Source organism: Galeopterus variegatus, unplaced genomic scaffold, assembly GCF_000696425.1.
Source record: "Galeopterus variegatus unplaced genomic scaffold, G_variegatus-3.0.2 Scaffold947, whole genome shotgun sequence".
Taxonomy (NCBI): domain Eukaryota; kingdom Metazoa; phylum Chordata; class Mammalia; order Dermoptera; family Cynocephalidae; genus Galeopterus; species Galeopterus variegatus.
This window is the reverse complement of record NW_007727058.1, coordinates 144,247-160,126: the sequence shown is the minus strand read 5'-3', so window position 1 is coordinate 160,126 and position 15,880 is coordinate 144,247. Positions and strand designations below refer to the sequence as shown.

The 15,880-nt window shown below is 44.0% G+C and overlaps 1 protein-coding gene across 2 annotated transcripts in view; it reads right to left on the bottom strand.

Moving 5' to 3' along the window:
* Positions 1-3,135: 3,135 nt before the first annotated feature.
* The window catches only part of SETD2 (SET domain containing 2), an 82,702-nt gene continuing 69,957 nt past the window's right edge, over positions 3,136-15,880 (bottom strand). For both annotated transcript variants that reach the window (XM_008573642.1, XM_008573643.1), the window contains 3 exons: positions 6,419-6,499; positions 4,321-4,422; positions 3,136-3,952 (listed from right to left, as the gene is read on the bottom strand). In XM_008573642.1, coding sequence (XP_008571864.1) covers positions 3,791-3,952; positions 4,321-4,422; positions 6,419-6,499 — 345 coding nt within the window. In that variant the 3' untranslated portion in view covers positions 3,136-3,790. The remainder of the gene's footprint in view (positions 3,953-4,320; positions 4,423-6,418; positions 6,500-15,880) is intronic.

The following is a 15,880-nucleotide window of genomic DNA, read 5'->3' as shown; positions in this document are numbered from 1 at the left end:
GGGGGGGGGGGGGGGGACAGAAGATCCAGCCACCATTTATTTCCCCTTGCCCTCCCTCTCCTCTACTCCAGGACAGGGAGCAGGTTACGGAGTGGAGTTGGCAGTGAGGAGTGGTCCTGCCCTCCTGATTCCCACTTTACCTCCCCTTGTTTAGCCTGAGCAGTTCTTTCTACTTTTATATCCCATATTAAAGGCGACTTTGGACTTTTGTGCTGGCTCTATCTGGTTTCTTGGGCCTGTGGGACAGTTGGGTGGTTATGAGGCAGAGGCCCAAAAAAGGGCTGGGGGGTCCCTAGGAGGTGGAAGGGCCCTCTCCAAGCAGCACCTGGGATGGCAGGTAGTGCACTCCTGTAGAAGATACATGGGCTTTGGAGGCACAGATGAGTTCACATCCTGCATCTGCCATTCACTGGTTGTATCTTGTTGGGAAGCTATTTTACCTTGCTGAACTTCAGCTTCCTAAGCTGGAGAATAAAACAGCATGTTTAGTAGGTACCCCCCCCACCCCAGACTCCCATGTTGACACTGAAGGACCCTCCCTCGGTTTGAGACCATTTTCCTGACTTTTTTTTTTGGCAGCTGGCTGATGTGGGGATCTAAACCCTTGACCTTGATATTTATTACAAGGCAGCATTCTAACCAACTGAGCTAACTGACCAACCCCATTTTCCTGACTTATGTTGTGACTAGCATCAAGGGTAGGCTGGAGGCTTGCCCCTCTGGACAGGTGGCAAGAGGCAGGCTGGTCCTAGGCAGTTATTTACCAAGGAAGAAAAGGCCCTCCTTACAAGATTTGAGCTTAGGACAGGGAGTTTGAAAGTGCTTCCACAGCTGCTCATGTGTTTTCTACACAAGCCAAGGGCAGGCCGGTCATCCTACCCACCTGAGGGGCAGTTCAAGACAGGGCAGCTGCAGCCGAACCACCTGCACCCATGCATATACCCACCCTAAAGGGAGGAGCAGGTAGGTTGAGTGATTGTGCCTTTTGAGGGGGGGTGCTACAGCAGACAGGCACCTAGTAAGGGACCATGGCTTCCATCCTGGCATCCACCAGGATCAGAGGGATTCAGAAGCACATCCATCCAAACTCACTCAGGAGACATGGTCTAGTTGTGGTTCAGTGGGGCCCAAGGTAGATCCCATTCCCTTGCTTCACTGAGATACAACTGGGATTGGCTGCTCTGTAAGTACAACTCATCACAGACTGCTGCTACTGCTGTTTCTCAGAAACAGTTTACCAGGGCTGCTTTAACACCCTGTAAATCTTTCCCTCAAAATAAGGAAGGACAGGAAGTTTACAGCCACCTTCATCCTGAGATGATCCTAGGGCAATAACCCTGAAGGATTCAAAGAAAAAACTGGGAAGGCTTAGAGTAGCTTGCTGGAGACACATACTCCACTTCAGCAGGGAGTTGGCCACAGGGCTATTGAGAATTGGGTCACCAATGAGTGTAAAATCCTGTGTGGAGTGCCATGAACAGGCTTTGGATTAACTGGCACCCATTATCACCACCTAGGGGACTTGAGCTTGAAGGGGTGTGGGGAAGAGGAAGAGAATTTTGAAAAAAACAGAGGTAAATGAGAATTCCTCTTCAAAGATGTCTTATTTGAAACTAGTCAGCACCCTTTAATGGAAGGCTGCCTAAATTTCTTTGGAAAATCGGAAACCTGGAGCCTTGGGTCAAAACTATGAGTTGACTTGGATTCAAGCAGTAGTACATCTGTCTGTGCCCCTGCACTGCAAACCCACCCAGGAGAAACACTCCCTTTTAATGTGCTCAAGCACATTAACTATAACATTCTCTGTAACAAACAACTCAAAAATGTTAATAGTGTTGAGCAAATTACAGTCCATGCATTTGATATAACGTGCTTTAGTTAAAACAGTTTTTAAGGCTGCAGTATCATGGGAAAACACTTTGAATATATTGTTAAATAGCGTGTCTAATGATTATGACTGGATTTTTCTCTTTTAACAATACCTTTTTTTTTTTCCTTTTTGTCTTTTTTCGTGACCGGCAACGGATCGCAACCCTCAGTGTCGCACCCATACCGGACCGGGACCGGCAACGGGATCGCAACCCTCGGTGTCGCGTCCGCACCTCGCTCAGCCAGTGAGCGGCCGGTCTGTATGTGGGATCCGAACCCTCAGCAGGAGCGCCGCCGCGCTCCCAAGCGGCGCACTGTAGCAGTGCGCCACCGGGCCGGCCCTAACAATACCTTTAATAGTAGGGTATTAGAAGAGTTACTGAACCTCTCTGAGCCGTAGTTTCTTCACCAACAGTGACAATTCCTGTACCTCAGAGTTGTCAAGATTAAATGAGCACAACCTTAGCTTTGAGTGCTCAGTACAGTGCTTAGCAGGCAGTGAGTGCACCAACTGCTGCCCACCCCGCCCAAGATCTGGCAGGCCACAGCCTGGCCTCACCTCTTCCCCAAGGGCACTGCTGCAGTGAGGAAAAAGAAAAATCCCTGGTGAGGAACAGATAGGACCAGCCTCTTTGCCAAGATTGGCCCCAATACAGCCTGAAGCCCTTGGCCCTCCTCACTGCCCAAACAACAGATCCATCAAGGGTGGGGAGGAGCCCTCCACTGAGCCCTGTATCCTCCAGGACATGTCTACTCATATCACAACATGTGCACTGTACCCCTTTATAGGGGTCCTCTTCTGTCCTCTCTCTAGTGTCCAAGCCCAGTGTCACGGGGCTGGGTGGGAGGTCAGTCAGGGAACACAAACATCAAATGAGCATTTCCAGTGTGCTCAGAGAAATCAAGTCTCTAGAGGAAGGAGATTCAATGCCTCTCTCCAGGCAGAAGGTATCAGGGGAAAGATACATTTGCCTTTCTCTTGACTGGCTTAGCAACCAAAGTGAAGAAGCCCAGCGCCAATGAGGGCTTAGGACACACATCCTTTGCTTTGCAATGAATGTACAAATTGACCCAACCCCTGAGCACAGCCACAAGATCCCAAGCCCATGTCGAATGTCTGCCTCAATCACAGTGTGACCTGTGGGGAACAAGGCTTGGAATAAAATCCAATCACAGGGATTAATCCTGGACTTAACACACCTTTGGCCACTATCTCTCCTTTCTCTTTACTACACATGCTTAACTTTTAGTAAACACACGTGCCAAGTTCTTTAATTGATTTTATTTTTTACATAAAAAGTTCAGTAAAAATTGGATAAAGTAAAGTGATTTTAAGCAGTAAATCAATCTTATCAACATAGCACAAGGCTGGCCGAAACCACAAGGCAGCCTGCTCTGGAATATTTACATGATAACAGATTAAACCTTGCAGGGGAACTTAAACCATCCTTACAAAGTCTTCTTGTGATCCTAGCACATAGAGGCTAAAGGCAAAACAAAAACCAAACAAAAACCAAGAAAAACAAATTATTTTCAATATATTCACATATACATTAAAATATAATACAGATCGTCAGGGTAAGGGGTCATGGGTGGGGATGCGCATGGGTCTGTGCGCTGACAGCACCACCAAGGAGGAGACCCAGGTTTGAGATTAGGGTCAGGTTTGGCCAGGGTCTTCCCTAGGCCCTTGCCTCTGATGGCCTCAAACCACACCCCAACAGCTTTCAACTTGGGATCACTTGTAGATGGAGCTCATTTTTGTGACTTTCAGTTGACACCTGCAGGTTTGAATTCCCCAGGGTGATGTGTCATTAGTAGCACAGCCCTTACTGCAGGGTGGGGCAGAGAGGCCCACAGGTTTCTTCTCCCCAGCGTCTGTCCTACCTGATCACCCGTCCTCCCACCCTGGCCCAATAAGTCACTCTAATTCAGTGTCCTCTTTGGGTTTGTAAATAGCCCCAAACTTCTGCATGTACTTCTTAATGTACTCCTTGGTTTTGTGTTTCACATTCTCATTGCACTCCAGATCCTCAGGGTTCTTACAGTACTTCAGTTCCTTATTCATAACGCCATGAGTAAGCTGTCCAGGACAAAGGAAGAGAGACCATAGCAATGAATCAGAGTGGAAATGATTTGAGAGGGAGAGTGAGGGTGGCAACCCAGCCTGCTGCTTCACAGACCTTCTCACCAAGACTGGGAGGTTAATAAGGGGATAGTTTGGGGCAAGCTGGTGATGAGATAACCTGAAAGGAGAAACTCAGCTCTGAAAGTTTCTTAGATAACTACTGCCCTTAAGTAAGGTGCACCCTCTCCACCAAAACCTTCCCTCCCTGTTCCTGGGTCCCTAGACTGGGCATCTGGCGAGGAAAACTGCACTTTCTACAATGAAAGGAGCCTTCTTAGAAGGTAAACAGTTTGCCCAGAACATTGACAGACCAAAAGCAGTACCTTTCGAGCTAAGTGTTTGAAGTCTTCAGTTGTGGTAATTCTTCCCACTTTGCAGTCAGGTTTCCGATAAGGGTTCAGGCATTGGACAATGAACTGGGACATCTACAGGCAGAGGAAAGAGAACGTATGCTCAACAGAGCAGAGAGAGCAAGGTGTTGTACTGAGGAAATAATTAGAAAACACAGCAAGTAGAGTCAGTCCTTCTCTTTTCCTCCCTTAGGTTGGCTGGTTTGAACAGTGGAATTCTATAAAGCCAGTGAGAAAAGAAAAGGATCCTGGTTCAGTTCTGAGAAGGAAAGCACTCCTTTGGATGGACTGAGCAACCCTCACTTATAGCAATAGTTGGAGGGACCCAGCAGCAGGATTCCACTGCTGAGTCTCACAGCAGCCCCAGGTTTTAGCCAACAAATTTTGTGTCCTCGGCATAAAGAGGCTGTAGCTAGGTTTTCTGGCCACTGGAAGCCGGGCAGATCAGGTGTTCCAGAGCTACTGGGAGGCTTAGCAACCCCTGGAAGAGCAGGCATTTTGTGTTGAAGGTTACTTAGATTCTGTAAGTGTCATACATCTTTTGATTTATACCACAGCCACTTGAAGCAGATGGAAGCATGGTATGACAGCGAGTAAAGGAAGATCAAGGACAGGGCCCTTTTCATTCCACCACTTCCAATGTCCTCCCTGGGCTATCTCTGTAGGATCTATCCTAGCCAGTGGCTCTCAAAAGAGACCCCAGGCACAGGGCCTCTGGAAGTACTTGGGGTGCTAAGATCACAGGAGAAAAAGGGAACAAAGAGGCCAATGATAGCCACTTTATCAGAAAGCACCATGAACAGGGTCTACCCATCCCTAAATCTCAGCAAGCCTTTGGGTGTTCAAAGAACAAGGCTAGATTACAAGGTAGGCACTAAATAAACAGCTGTTGGATGGCTGAGCTGAAACACCAATACTTTCACACAGGAATAGTGAGAAACTAAGTTGTATCCCTGGATAAGTCTTTCACTCAGTTTTTCTGTGGTCTCCTGGCTTCCATACTCTCCCTCTTCAATCCATCCCCCAAATATAGCAAGGGATTTCATCATGCTCTGCTTAAAATCTTGCAATGGTTCCCTGTAACCCACAGACACAGGCTCTATATGAAAAGGTACAGTACCATCCAGCCTAATATCCAACACCCCTCACATACCCTGTGCTATAGCCACTGGGACTACTTACAACTCCCTGGAAGGGGCGAAGCTCTCTCTTGCCTCTGTACAGTCTGCTGCCTGAAGTTACATCCCCTCCTGATCCATCTGGCCAATTCCTACCTCTGATTCAAGAGCCCTTCCTGACACCCTGAATAGTGGCCTCCAGCCCTAGCATGACATACTCCTCGCACAGCTGCCATTATTTACAGGTCTGTTTCCTCCACTACACTATAAGCCCCTTCCACGAATGAAGACTGGAGTTTAGAATCTAGATGTCATAAGGCAGCTGAGAAGTTTAGTGCCCTAATGGCTGGAAACACACACTTCCAGTAGCATAAAGAAGAGCTGCTTTTTTCTAATCTCTTGAGGATCAGGCAGCACCCGAATGACGTATTACAGAAAGAGAACTGGACTTTGAGCCAGAAGACCTGTGTTCAAGTCTTCTGTGTACAGCTTGATTTCTCTGAACCTTAAGAGTTCCTTCACCTGTATAAGATAAACGACAATCTCTGTCTTGCCTACTGTGGGAATGAAATGAGATAATGGATAAGAAAGTTGTAAATAGTGATACCAATCATCATGTAACAATTACACAGTCAAATCACAGAAGCAAGGGAATACCCAAAGACAAGGCAGCCTAATACTACATATAGCTTTCCTTGGCCATAGATGCTACAGCAGGTCCACAGTGAAACAGGTAAATGTGGTCTGCAGAGGGGCTCCTGTCAAGCCAAGAAAAAATGGTTGAGGAGTTCTTGATGGGAAAAGCAGCACTTCAGCAACACACACAAGGTAAACCTTATGTTCTTGCCTATCTTGGGGCAAGGGAGATGTTTGTTGTAGATACTAAGGACAAGAAAGGGAAGGGCTCAGGTTTAAGCCTGAGGAGCTTAGTGCCCACAGCTACCAAACCTTACCTCTTTTCTGAATACTTCTTTGCTTTTCTTAGCCAGCTCACTGGAGGTGTCTGCTTCTGCCGTCTTGGGCTTTTTGGAGGTCTAGAAATGGAAGGGAAAACACAACAGTGCTGGCATGAGAAGTCAATTTAGTGATGATCTACTGTCCCAGAACCCTTTTTCTCTCCCTTAGTTGGTATACCTGACTCAAAATTAGGATCCATTTAGAAGCCTTGTCTCAGAGGCATGGCCTGGAGTCAACTTGGCTGTTGTGTTTCAAATCCTGTCATCTGGTTCTGGCCTCCTTCTTAAAAACGAAGTTCTAATCCTCTACCCTAAGTCAAAGCTGCATCCTTGATGTAGCTATACATTTCCAGTTGTTTCAGAGTCATTCTGAGGAACATGCTGCATGACTTGGATCACTCATGTCCCTGTTCTGAGTTTTAGTTCCCCATACTCTCAAGTGAAGCCTAGGTTCAACAAGCTCAACCTCTCCTGGCTCTGACATTCTAAGATTCTAGGACAATGACAAAATACTCTGTTCTGAAGACCCTTGGATACTTATCACCTTTCTTCCAAAGGTGGAGTTGGCAAGACTGCAGAAGACAGTCTCAGCATGTAGGAAAGGCTCCTTGAGAGGGTAGTACCTCCAGTTCAGGAATGGGAAGACTAAGGAGGTATCAAAGTATTAGTGGGGAGGAGGCGAGGGTCATCCAAGCCAGTGAACAGATGAGTGGATGCTAAGATGCAAAAGATACTCTGTCCCAAGCTGTCAAGATGATGACAAACCCAGGAACTCTTCCTTCCAGCACTGCTATAGGGGAGGCTGCCAAGTTCCTGCTAACCAGGCACTGCCAAGAGGTGATGGGCTGACAGCCCTGGCATTCAGAGCACCTGCCATGCAGGCCATCTCCCCACACCTTTGCCCACCACTAGCCATCAGGCCTCTTTCCAGTAAATACTCTTCAATGGAAAATAATAATAATGACCATTCCCCTATGAATACAAGTTACTTCAGATGGATCTAGAAGCTGCAGCTGGTGTTGGAAGTCCTTCATGCTTTTGCTAGGGGCTTAGAGAAATTTTTCTACTCGCCTACCCATCCCCCAGTTCTATTTCCTCCATTTCCATAAACAGTATGAAAGCTCTGATGCTGAAGCAGCTGTTCAATTCCCTCTGTTCTGGACTGGCTCCAGAGAAAGGTGTCTCTACCAATCAGCTTTCTCTGATTTATTATAATAAAAGCTTTACATATTTTTCATTTTTCTTCTTCCTGTGGCTATGGGATTGCAGGGTGAGTGGGTAGAGAGAGTAGAAAGAACATACAGACCCAACTCTGTTTTCAGAACACAAAACAAAACAAAAAAACAAGTAATTCTATTTTCAAGTGTTTTGCTTTGGGATTTTGTGATTATTTTTTTCCAGTTATAGAGCATAAGGGTGTGCTCTACAATAAGACCTCAGGTAGCAAGGGATCATGAATTATCTGAATAAGTAAAAAAAAACCTTCAACACATCTCCAGCATTTTTGTTTTGTTTTGTTTTGTTGTTTTGTTTTATTTTGTTTTTGGTGGCTGGTCCATACAAATCCAGCTGTTCTCTTATAGATCTCAGTAGTGAGTATCAACAGCAATGAGTATAGAAAGCCCCTTCAGGTATGACAACCATTTCAAGGATCCTGGTCCAATGAAAGAGGGCAGGCTCTCAGTGAAGGTACTGTATAAACATGAATGTCCTGCTTCCCTCTGAATAGGGTATGTGTTCAGAAAGCTAAATAAACCCAATGCATATTTAATGTTTTTCTAATTTAACCTCCTATTCGGCGAGTTTGGGAGGGTTTTGAAAACACAGTTATAGAGCAATCCAGTATACACAGTTATATATACAATCCACTGAGCTCTATCTAGGAGCTCTCTAGGTCCTTTTGAGTGCTGTGCAATTGGGATTGAGAAAAAACATGTTCAAATGAAGGGTGCCCAGACTTAATGCACAGAAATTATGAACCAAAATGAAGTACTCTTGGGAGTACTGAAATTTGTGTACCCATTTCTCTTGGTCTGTGGTCTACAAATGGCATGGGAAATAATTTCATAAACTAGCTAATGCTTACTCAAGCCCAATGCCAAGCAAAGAAGCCAGACTGAGAGCCCAAGATAGCACTTGTTACTGACATGAAAAACTCTGGGACCCTCCCCTCCCCTCAAAAAGTTCCATTTAAAAGTACAGCATTTCTAACAATACATAAACTTCTAAAAGCAAGTGTTATTAATCTCTTCAAATGCCCACTGCCAATTAAGAATCCTTTAGCACCAGAGAAGTCATCAGACTGAACCAGTTGTCTCCAAAATATAACAGGCTACTTCATGAGGTAGGGAACACCTACCTATGCAATAAGCGGACTCACTGAGATTCGAGGAATCCACCAGAGAGTAGTGGGGAGGGCTCAGATACATAAAAAACAGTGTTCCCAGGTCCTCAGAAATAAAGTTTGCCTTTTCTCTATTTTGGCTTATATGAGGCATCAATCAATGGAAGATTTTGGTGGGAACCTTTGCAAGCAGTGGCCAGATGACAGCACACAATGATATGAGCAGGCAAAGGGCCTGGCACAAGACCATAGCTTACTACCTTTAGAAGTAAGGAAACCCAGTTGTCAGCCTTCATCTGTGGCATATTTGGATTTCCAGGAAATCTGATCTGAAAATGACAAGGGAGGCCTAAATACCTTCACATTACCCACGGTGAGGCGTGAGTCCTTCTGGATTATGTTGGCAACGGTCTGAAGTTTATTGGATGGCTCTGTATAACACAACAAGTACAAACTCCAACCTTTATCATACATACAAACACGATCATGTCACACAGCCCATGTGCCTTGGAACCAAAGGTTGTGGCCTGAGTTACAGAAATGGGTCTTGACTGAGGAAGACCAGCTAATGCTTCTCTCCCCCTGAATTTAATTAAGTACTCTTTGGAACATGATAGGTAAAACATTATTCAATGAGGAACTATACCTTTGGGGGCAGCATAAATCCAGAAGCAAAAGGAGAAGCTGAGCCATCAAAACACTATACACATACATATACACGCCCCCCCCATATAAAACACAATACACACGATTCAATCTAAGTTCTACAATACATGAACCTATATACATCAATTAAAAGATTAAGAAAGAAGGATCCTTGAAAATAATAAAAACTCAGGGCTGGCCCGTGGCTCACTTGGGATAGTGTTCTGCTGATAGCACCAAGGCCACGGGTTCAGATCCCTATAATACGGATGGCCTGTTAGCTCACTTGGGAGAGCATGGTGCTGACAACACCAAGTCAAGGGTTAAGATCCCCTTACCGGTCATTTTTTTAAAAAAAAGGAAAATAATAAAAAGTCAGTATATTCTGTTTTGGAGCTGCTACCACCTTTGGTAGCAAAAATAGCAAAATTTATTTCTTTGGTAATTCTAGACAAAGGTATTCAGCTGCACCTTAATTTGTCAAGAAAAAAAAAAAAAGGGCAGGGAGTGGTGGACAGTGGAAGGACAGGAACAAAAAGATCTCTAAGGCACTTTCTAGCAAAAGTCTGACTGGATTAAACATAGGCTCCAGGTTCCCCACTCAGAGGGAAGCAGAGTTCAAAGAAGTCCTGGAATTAAGATCCTTAGAACATCACTAGGAAACAGCAGGCCTCCTAATCTGTGCATGTGGCCTCAAGTACATAGTGCAGACCTGGGGGGTTCTCTCTGACCCCTCTGCTAATGACCAGGCTGTGCTAATTGGGCAACTTAACCATGTGCTCTGCAGAGATCTGGGTTCTGGTTTTTGACAGTCCCCCTCTCAAATGTGATTTTCTAGTTTCTTCTCCATTACTGGTAAGTGATTTTATATGGAATCATTCTGCAAACTGCCCCAACTCTAAACATGGAATCATCAGTTAAAAAAACTCTTGGTCCCTGATCCCACTCTCTGCAACTACATCAACCCAACAAATATTCTACAACTATTTTAACATAACATAGTTAGAAGACACCTATAACAATTTCTGACTGAATGTTAATTAAAAGCCAGGATGCAGCAGTCAGTAAATAAACTGCTGTCTCTCATTCAGGAATGCCTCAGGTCTGAGGTTCTCAAAGAGAAGACTGACTTTACACTCACCACATAATGAATAATGGAAGAGAGTACAAGATGACCAAGAGGAGGAAACAACACTGGAGGAAAACAGAGAAGGAAAGCTCTCAAATCATCAAGTTATGACTACCACCCAGCACCCTTCAAAGAATTCTTGCCCATTACATGCCTTTCCTATGTCATTCCACACAACTCTGTGTTTCCAACAAGCACCAATTTACTGATGACTCAAACCTAGATTTGAATGCCTATCAACCATTGCTATCCTGAATCCTGTAAAGAGCTCATATTCCACACTGAACTTATCTCCACATCTCTTCCTGCCCACAGGCATCGTTCTCCTGTCCACTGAGATGCTAGCTAGATAAATGCAACTGTAAAATGGTTAGGAAGGTTAGACGCAAATAAGTGCCTAGTCTTGAAAGAGATCCAAAGACTGACACCTCAAGTTCTGGTCAAGATGGCAGAATAGACGGTTCCCAGAGTCACTCTCTCCCACAAATCAACCAATTTGCAACTATAAAAATATAACATCAGCCAAGCTTGGGCCGCTGGAGCTCAGGGAAAGAGGAGGAAAGACCTACAGAGTTCATGAACATGGGAGAAACCACGAAGAGAGAAAGAAAAAACTGCTCTGAGTGTTTCAGGCCACAGCCGCTTAACGCTTGAGCTAATGAGCGTGTGGAGCAGGACCAGGCAAAAGCCGCAGCTGTGCCCTCCAGATGGAGTTACTTGGACGCGGCAGGGGAGAAGAGGACCTTGGTGGCCTCCAGGACAGCAAGACCACTAATAGGGTTCCCGTGGACCCACGCAGGAGTGAGGAGCCAGAACAGCTGAAAAAGGGGAGCCATTCAGAGGCCAGTGAGTCAACACAAGGGACCAGCTCAGGGCCCATCCCATGGGAAGTGTTTGGAGCATGGGTGGTGGGGGAGACGGGCCCACCGGGAGAACACTGGGACACAGCAAGGACAGCGGATCCACCCCCCCAATCAGTGCAGGTCCACTCAGAGGAGACTGGTCGGGAATGCAGAATTGCATGGGGTGCAGTTTGTGAAAAAACTGAGGCCCAGATCAGAGTTTCTACACAACCCAGGTGCACCCAGTCTCTGGAGAGCCGGAAGTACCTATAAGGTCAACCATTAAACCCTGAGCTGCACAAAAAGCTTTCCCTAGGGAAACAGCAGCAAAGCACCAATTTAGCTCAACCACACAGCTCAAGTACTGGTTCTCACAGGAAGTTCCCCCACGTTAGAAGTAAGCAAAGGACAAAAAATTAGTTCTGGCCCAGACACACCATCAGTGCCTTGGGGCCCACCAGGGGACATGAGGCTTGGAGCTGGGGACAGGACCCTTGCCCACAACCACTCACACTGCCAGCACATCGGGGCCTGCCTGGGGGCCAGGGGCATGAAGCTGGGGACTGGACCCCCCCCCTCCCACAACCAGGCACCGTGCCAGCACCTCGGGGCCCACCCGGGGACCTGAGGCATGAGCTAGGGACCAGACCCCCCATCCCACAATCAGGCACACTGCGCTAGCACCTCAGGGCCTGCCCAGGGACATAAGGCATGGAGAAGGGGAATGGACCCCCCTCCTACAACCAGGCATACTGCCCCAGTGCCTCAGGGCCCACCTGGGGACCTGAGGCATGGATCTGGGGACCAGACACTCTCCACAACCAGGCACACTGCCAGCACCAAGGAGCATGCCAAAAACATCACCTCCATGTGGGTGGCTCACTACAGCCACCACAATAACCACGGCTGCCGCAAAAGTGCCTAGACACTACAACCACCATGCCGATGGTCCGCCAGCCACTGGAATGCACTGACACTAGGAGAGTCACAAACAGAGATAAAGAAGAGGATGTCTCTCTCCACAAAGCCCATTTCATAGTGACAGAAGAAGCATCTGCTTTATGATAATATTGGGGGATCTGATCACACCTCTCAGCATTGGACAGATCATCTAGGCAACAAATCAACAGAGTAACCACTATTCTTTCAGAAGGAGAGAAGAGAAGAAATGTAGGGTAAATAGAGGGGGGGAGGGAGGAAGAGATTGAACACAGGACATAAAGAATAACTACGATTTGTACCAATATATATGCTAGTAATATTGATTTGATCAACACATATCAATGTTAAAAAAAAAATAAATAAATAAAACATATCAATGTTGAACTCCCAAAATATGTATAATCAATTTTGATTCAATAAAAAACAACTAAATAATAAAAAAAATTTTTAAAAAACCAAAAAACAAAGACTGACACCTCAAACCTTTGACTTGTACTTCAGGGCAAGGTTGATTGGAAGATCAAAGCTCATTAGTTTCTTCATCTACTATACCCAGACCAAAGGGTTAATAAAAGAGAACAGATGACTTTGGTTTGGATTTTTTTTTTTTTTTTTTGTCCTTTTTTGAGACCGGCAGCACCGCGCTCAGCCAGTGAGCACTGTAAGCACACCGGTCATCCCTATATAGGATCCGAACCCGTGGTGGGAGCGCTGCTGCACTCCCAGCACCTCATTCTCCCAAGTGCGCCACGGGCTCGGCCCTGGTTTGGATTTTTTTATTAGAAATACAAGAAAAGGTAAAGATAAAAAGACAAAGATGAAAACTTAAGAAGCTAAGATATAGGGTGAATGTCCAGGTAGTTTTTTTTTGCAGAAAACACACAGTTAAGGAGTTCTTCCCTTAGATACCTATCTCTAAAAAATCTCTCCACTTGGCTGGTTGTCTCAGTTGGTTAGAGAATGGTGCTTGATAACACCAAGGTCCAGGGTTCAATCCCTGTACCAGCCAGCTGCCAAAAAGAAAAACAAAAAACCTCTCCCATGGAATCTTCATACATCATTGGAAGAAATATACAATGGTGCAGCTACTTTGGAAAACAGTTTGACAGTTTCTTAAAAAGTTAAACATAAATTTATCCTATGATTCAGCAACTCTACACCTAGGTTATTTATCCAAGAGAAATAAAAACATATGTCCAAACAAAGACTTGCACAAAAATGTTCATGTAGCATTATTCATAACAGCCACCGTGGAAACAATCCAACTGTCCATCAACCGGTGAATGGATAAACAAAATGTGATACATTTACACAATGGGCTATATTCAGCCATAAAAAGGAATTAAATCCTGATACATGCTACAACAATGATGAACCTTGAATACATTAACGCTAGATAAAAAAAGTCAGTCACTAAAAACCAAAGACCATGTATTGTACGATTTCACTGATATAGAAAGGTCTACAAAAAGCAAATCTATCAAGAAAGGAGGTAGCTTAGTGGTTGGGTTGGGGCTGGGGATTAACCGTAAATGGGTATGAGAGATCTTTACTGAGAGGATAAAAATGTTCTATAACCAGATTATGGTAATGGTTGCATAATTTGGTAAATTTATTAGAAGTCATTGAATTATAAACCTAAAACAGGGCTGGCTGGTTAGCTCAGTTGGTTAAACTGTGGTGTTATAACACCAAGGTCAAGGGTTTGGATCCCTGTACTGGTTAGCTGCCAAAAACAAACAAACAAATAAATAATAATAAAACAAACCTAAAACAATTAGATTTTATGGTAGGTAGATTATACCTCAATAAGGTTGCTGTTGCTATCACTGTTTTTGTGTTATTGTTTTTTTAAAGCCCTGACATAGACTTGTGCTTCTGGCCATGACAGGTTGACTGTTCATGGACTAGCCTCAGTGTTAACAACTAGAAAACCAGAAAAAATACATGAAACAACAGTTTTCTTACACTGGACATTAGGCAACACTGAATTATGATCCCGAGACAAGGGGGAAAACTGAGATTAGTCCTATGGTTACCTTGGCTTCCTCCTAGAAGCACTTACAGACTCTGGTACAGACAGAAAACCCAAGCATAGCATGGCAGTCTCAGTGAGCCAAGGAGACAGAGGGTGTCTAAGATGAGCTATAAGCTAACAAATCCCAGGGCTTTATACAAGTCTGGGAGATGAGTGAGCTTTGATCAGCTAGAGTGAAGACACTTCCATGTTAACCTGGGGCATTCAATGAAGATCCAAGAAAGGCCACACCTTAGGAGTTACCCTAGAGGAAAAAACTACTGTGGACCCCCAACCTAATGAAGATAAAAAACAAGTCTCTAAAGAAAGCTACAAGTAATTTGACTGTCTGTCAGATCAAAGCCCAACACTCTAAAAGGAAAACAACAAAACCCTGGACTGCAACAACATAACAGTCATAATGTCCAGTGTTGAAATGAAAATTACTAAACACATGAAGCAAGGAAATGTTAACCTGATAAGTACAAGAAAAAACACTTAGTAGAAACAGGCCCAGAAATAAAATTGAGCCTGGCAAGGAAAAAAAAAAAAGTGAAGTTGGAAATAGCAGACAACTGTAAAACAGCTATTTTAAATGTTCAAGGATATAAAGAAAAACATGAACACAGTGAAGAAATTAAAACTATCAAAAATAAGCAAATTAAAATTTGAGAGCTGAAAACTATACTTGAAATAAAATAATAAATCACTGATGAGCTCAGTTGATTAGATACAGCAGAAGGTAAGATCAGCAAACTTTGAAGAGAGAACAACAGAAACTGTGTAAACTGAAGCACAGAGAGAAAAGAGCTGGAAAAATTTTTGACACTTAGTGGCTTGTGAGACAATATCAAGTGATCTAACAATATGTATGTAATTGGAGTCCCAGAAAAAGGGACAATGACACAAAAAGATACGTTTTCTTAAAAAATGGCTAAATTATTTCCAGATTTGATGAAAACTACCAATTCATGCATCTAAAAAGTACAAAGAACTACAAGCAGATTAAACACAAAGAAAATACAACCAAGTTACAATCAAATTGCTAAAAACCAATAAAAGACAAAATTAAGATATACGGGGGAACAAAGATAAGAATTATAATCTTATTAGAAACAATTATAAGAAAATAATGGAATAACATCTTTTAAGTGTCGAAAGAGAGGAAAAAGTATCAACTTAGAGTTCTATATCCAGTGAAAATATCTTTCAAGATAAAAGTAAGAGTCTGGCAGTTTCTTACAAAAGTAAACCACATGATCTAGAAATCATACACCTCAGTATTTACCCAAATGAACTGAAAACCTATATCCACACAAAAACCAGCACATTAATGTTTTAATAGCTTTATTCATAATTGCCAAAACTTAGAAAACAAAAGAGATGTCCTTCAGCAGGTCAATGTATAAACTGTGGTACACCCAGACAATGCAATTATTATTCAGCGCTAAAATGAAATGAACTATCACACCATGAGAAGACATATTGCTAAATGAATGAAGCCAATCCAAAAAGGCTACATACTGTATGATTCTAACTA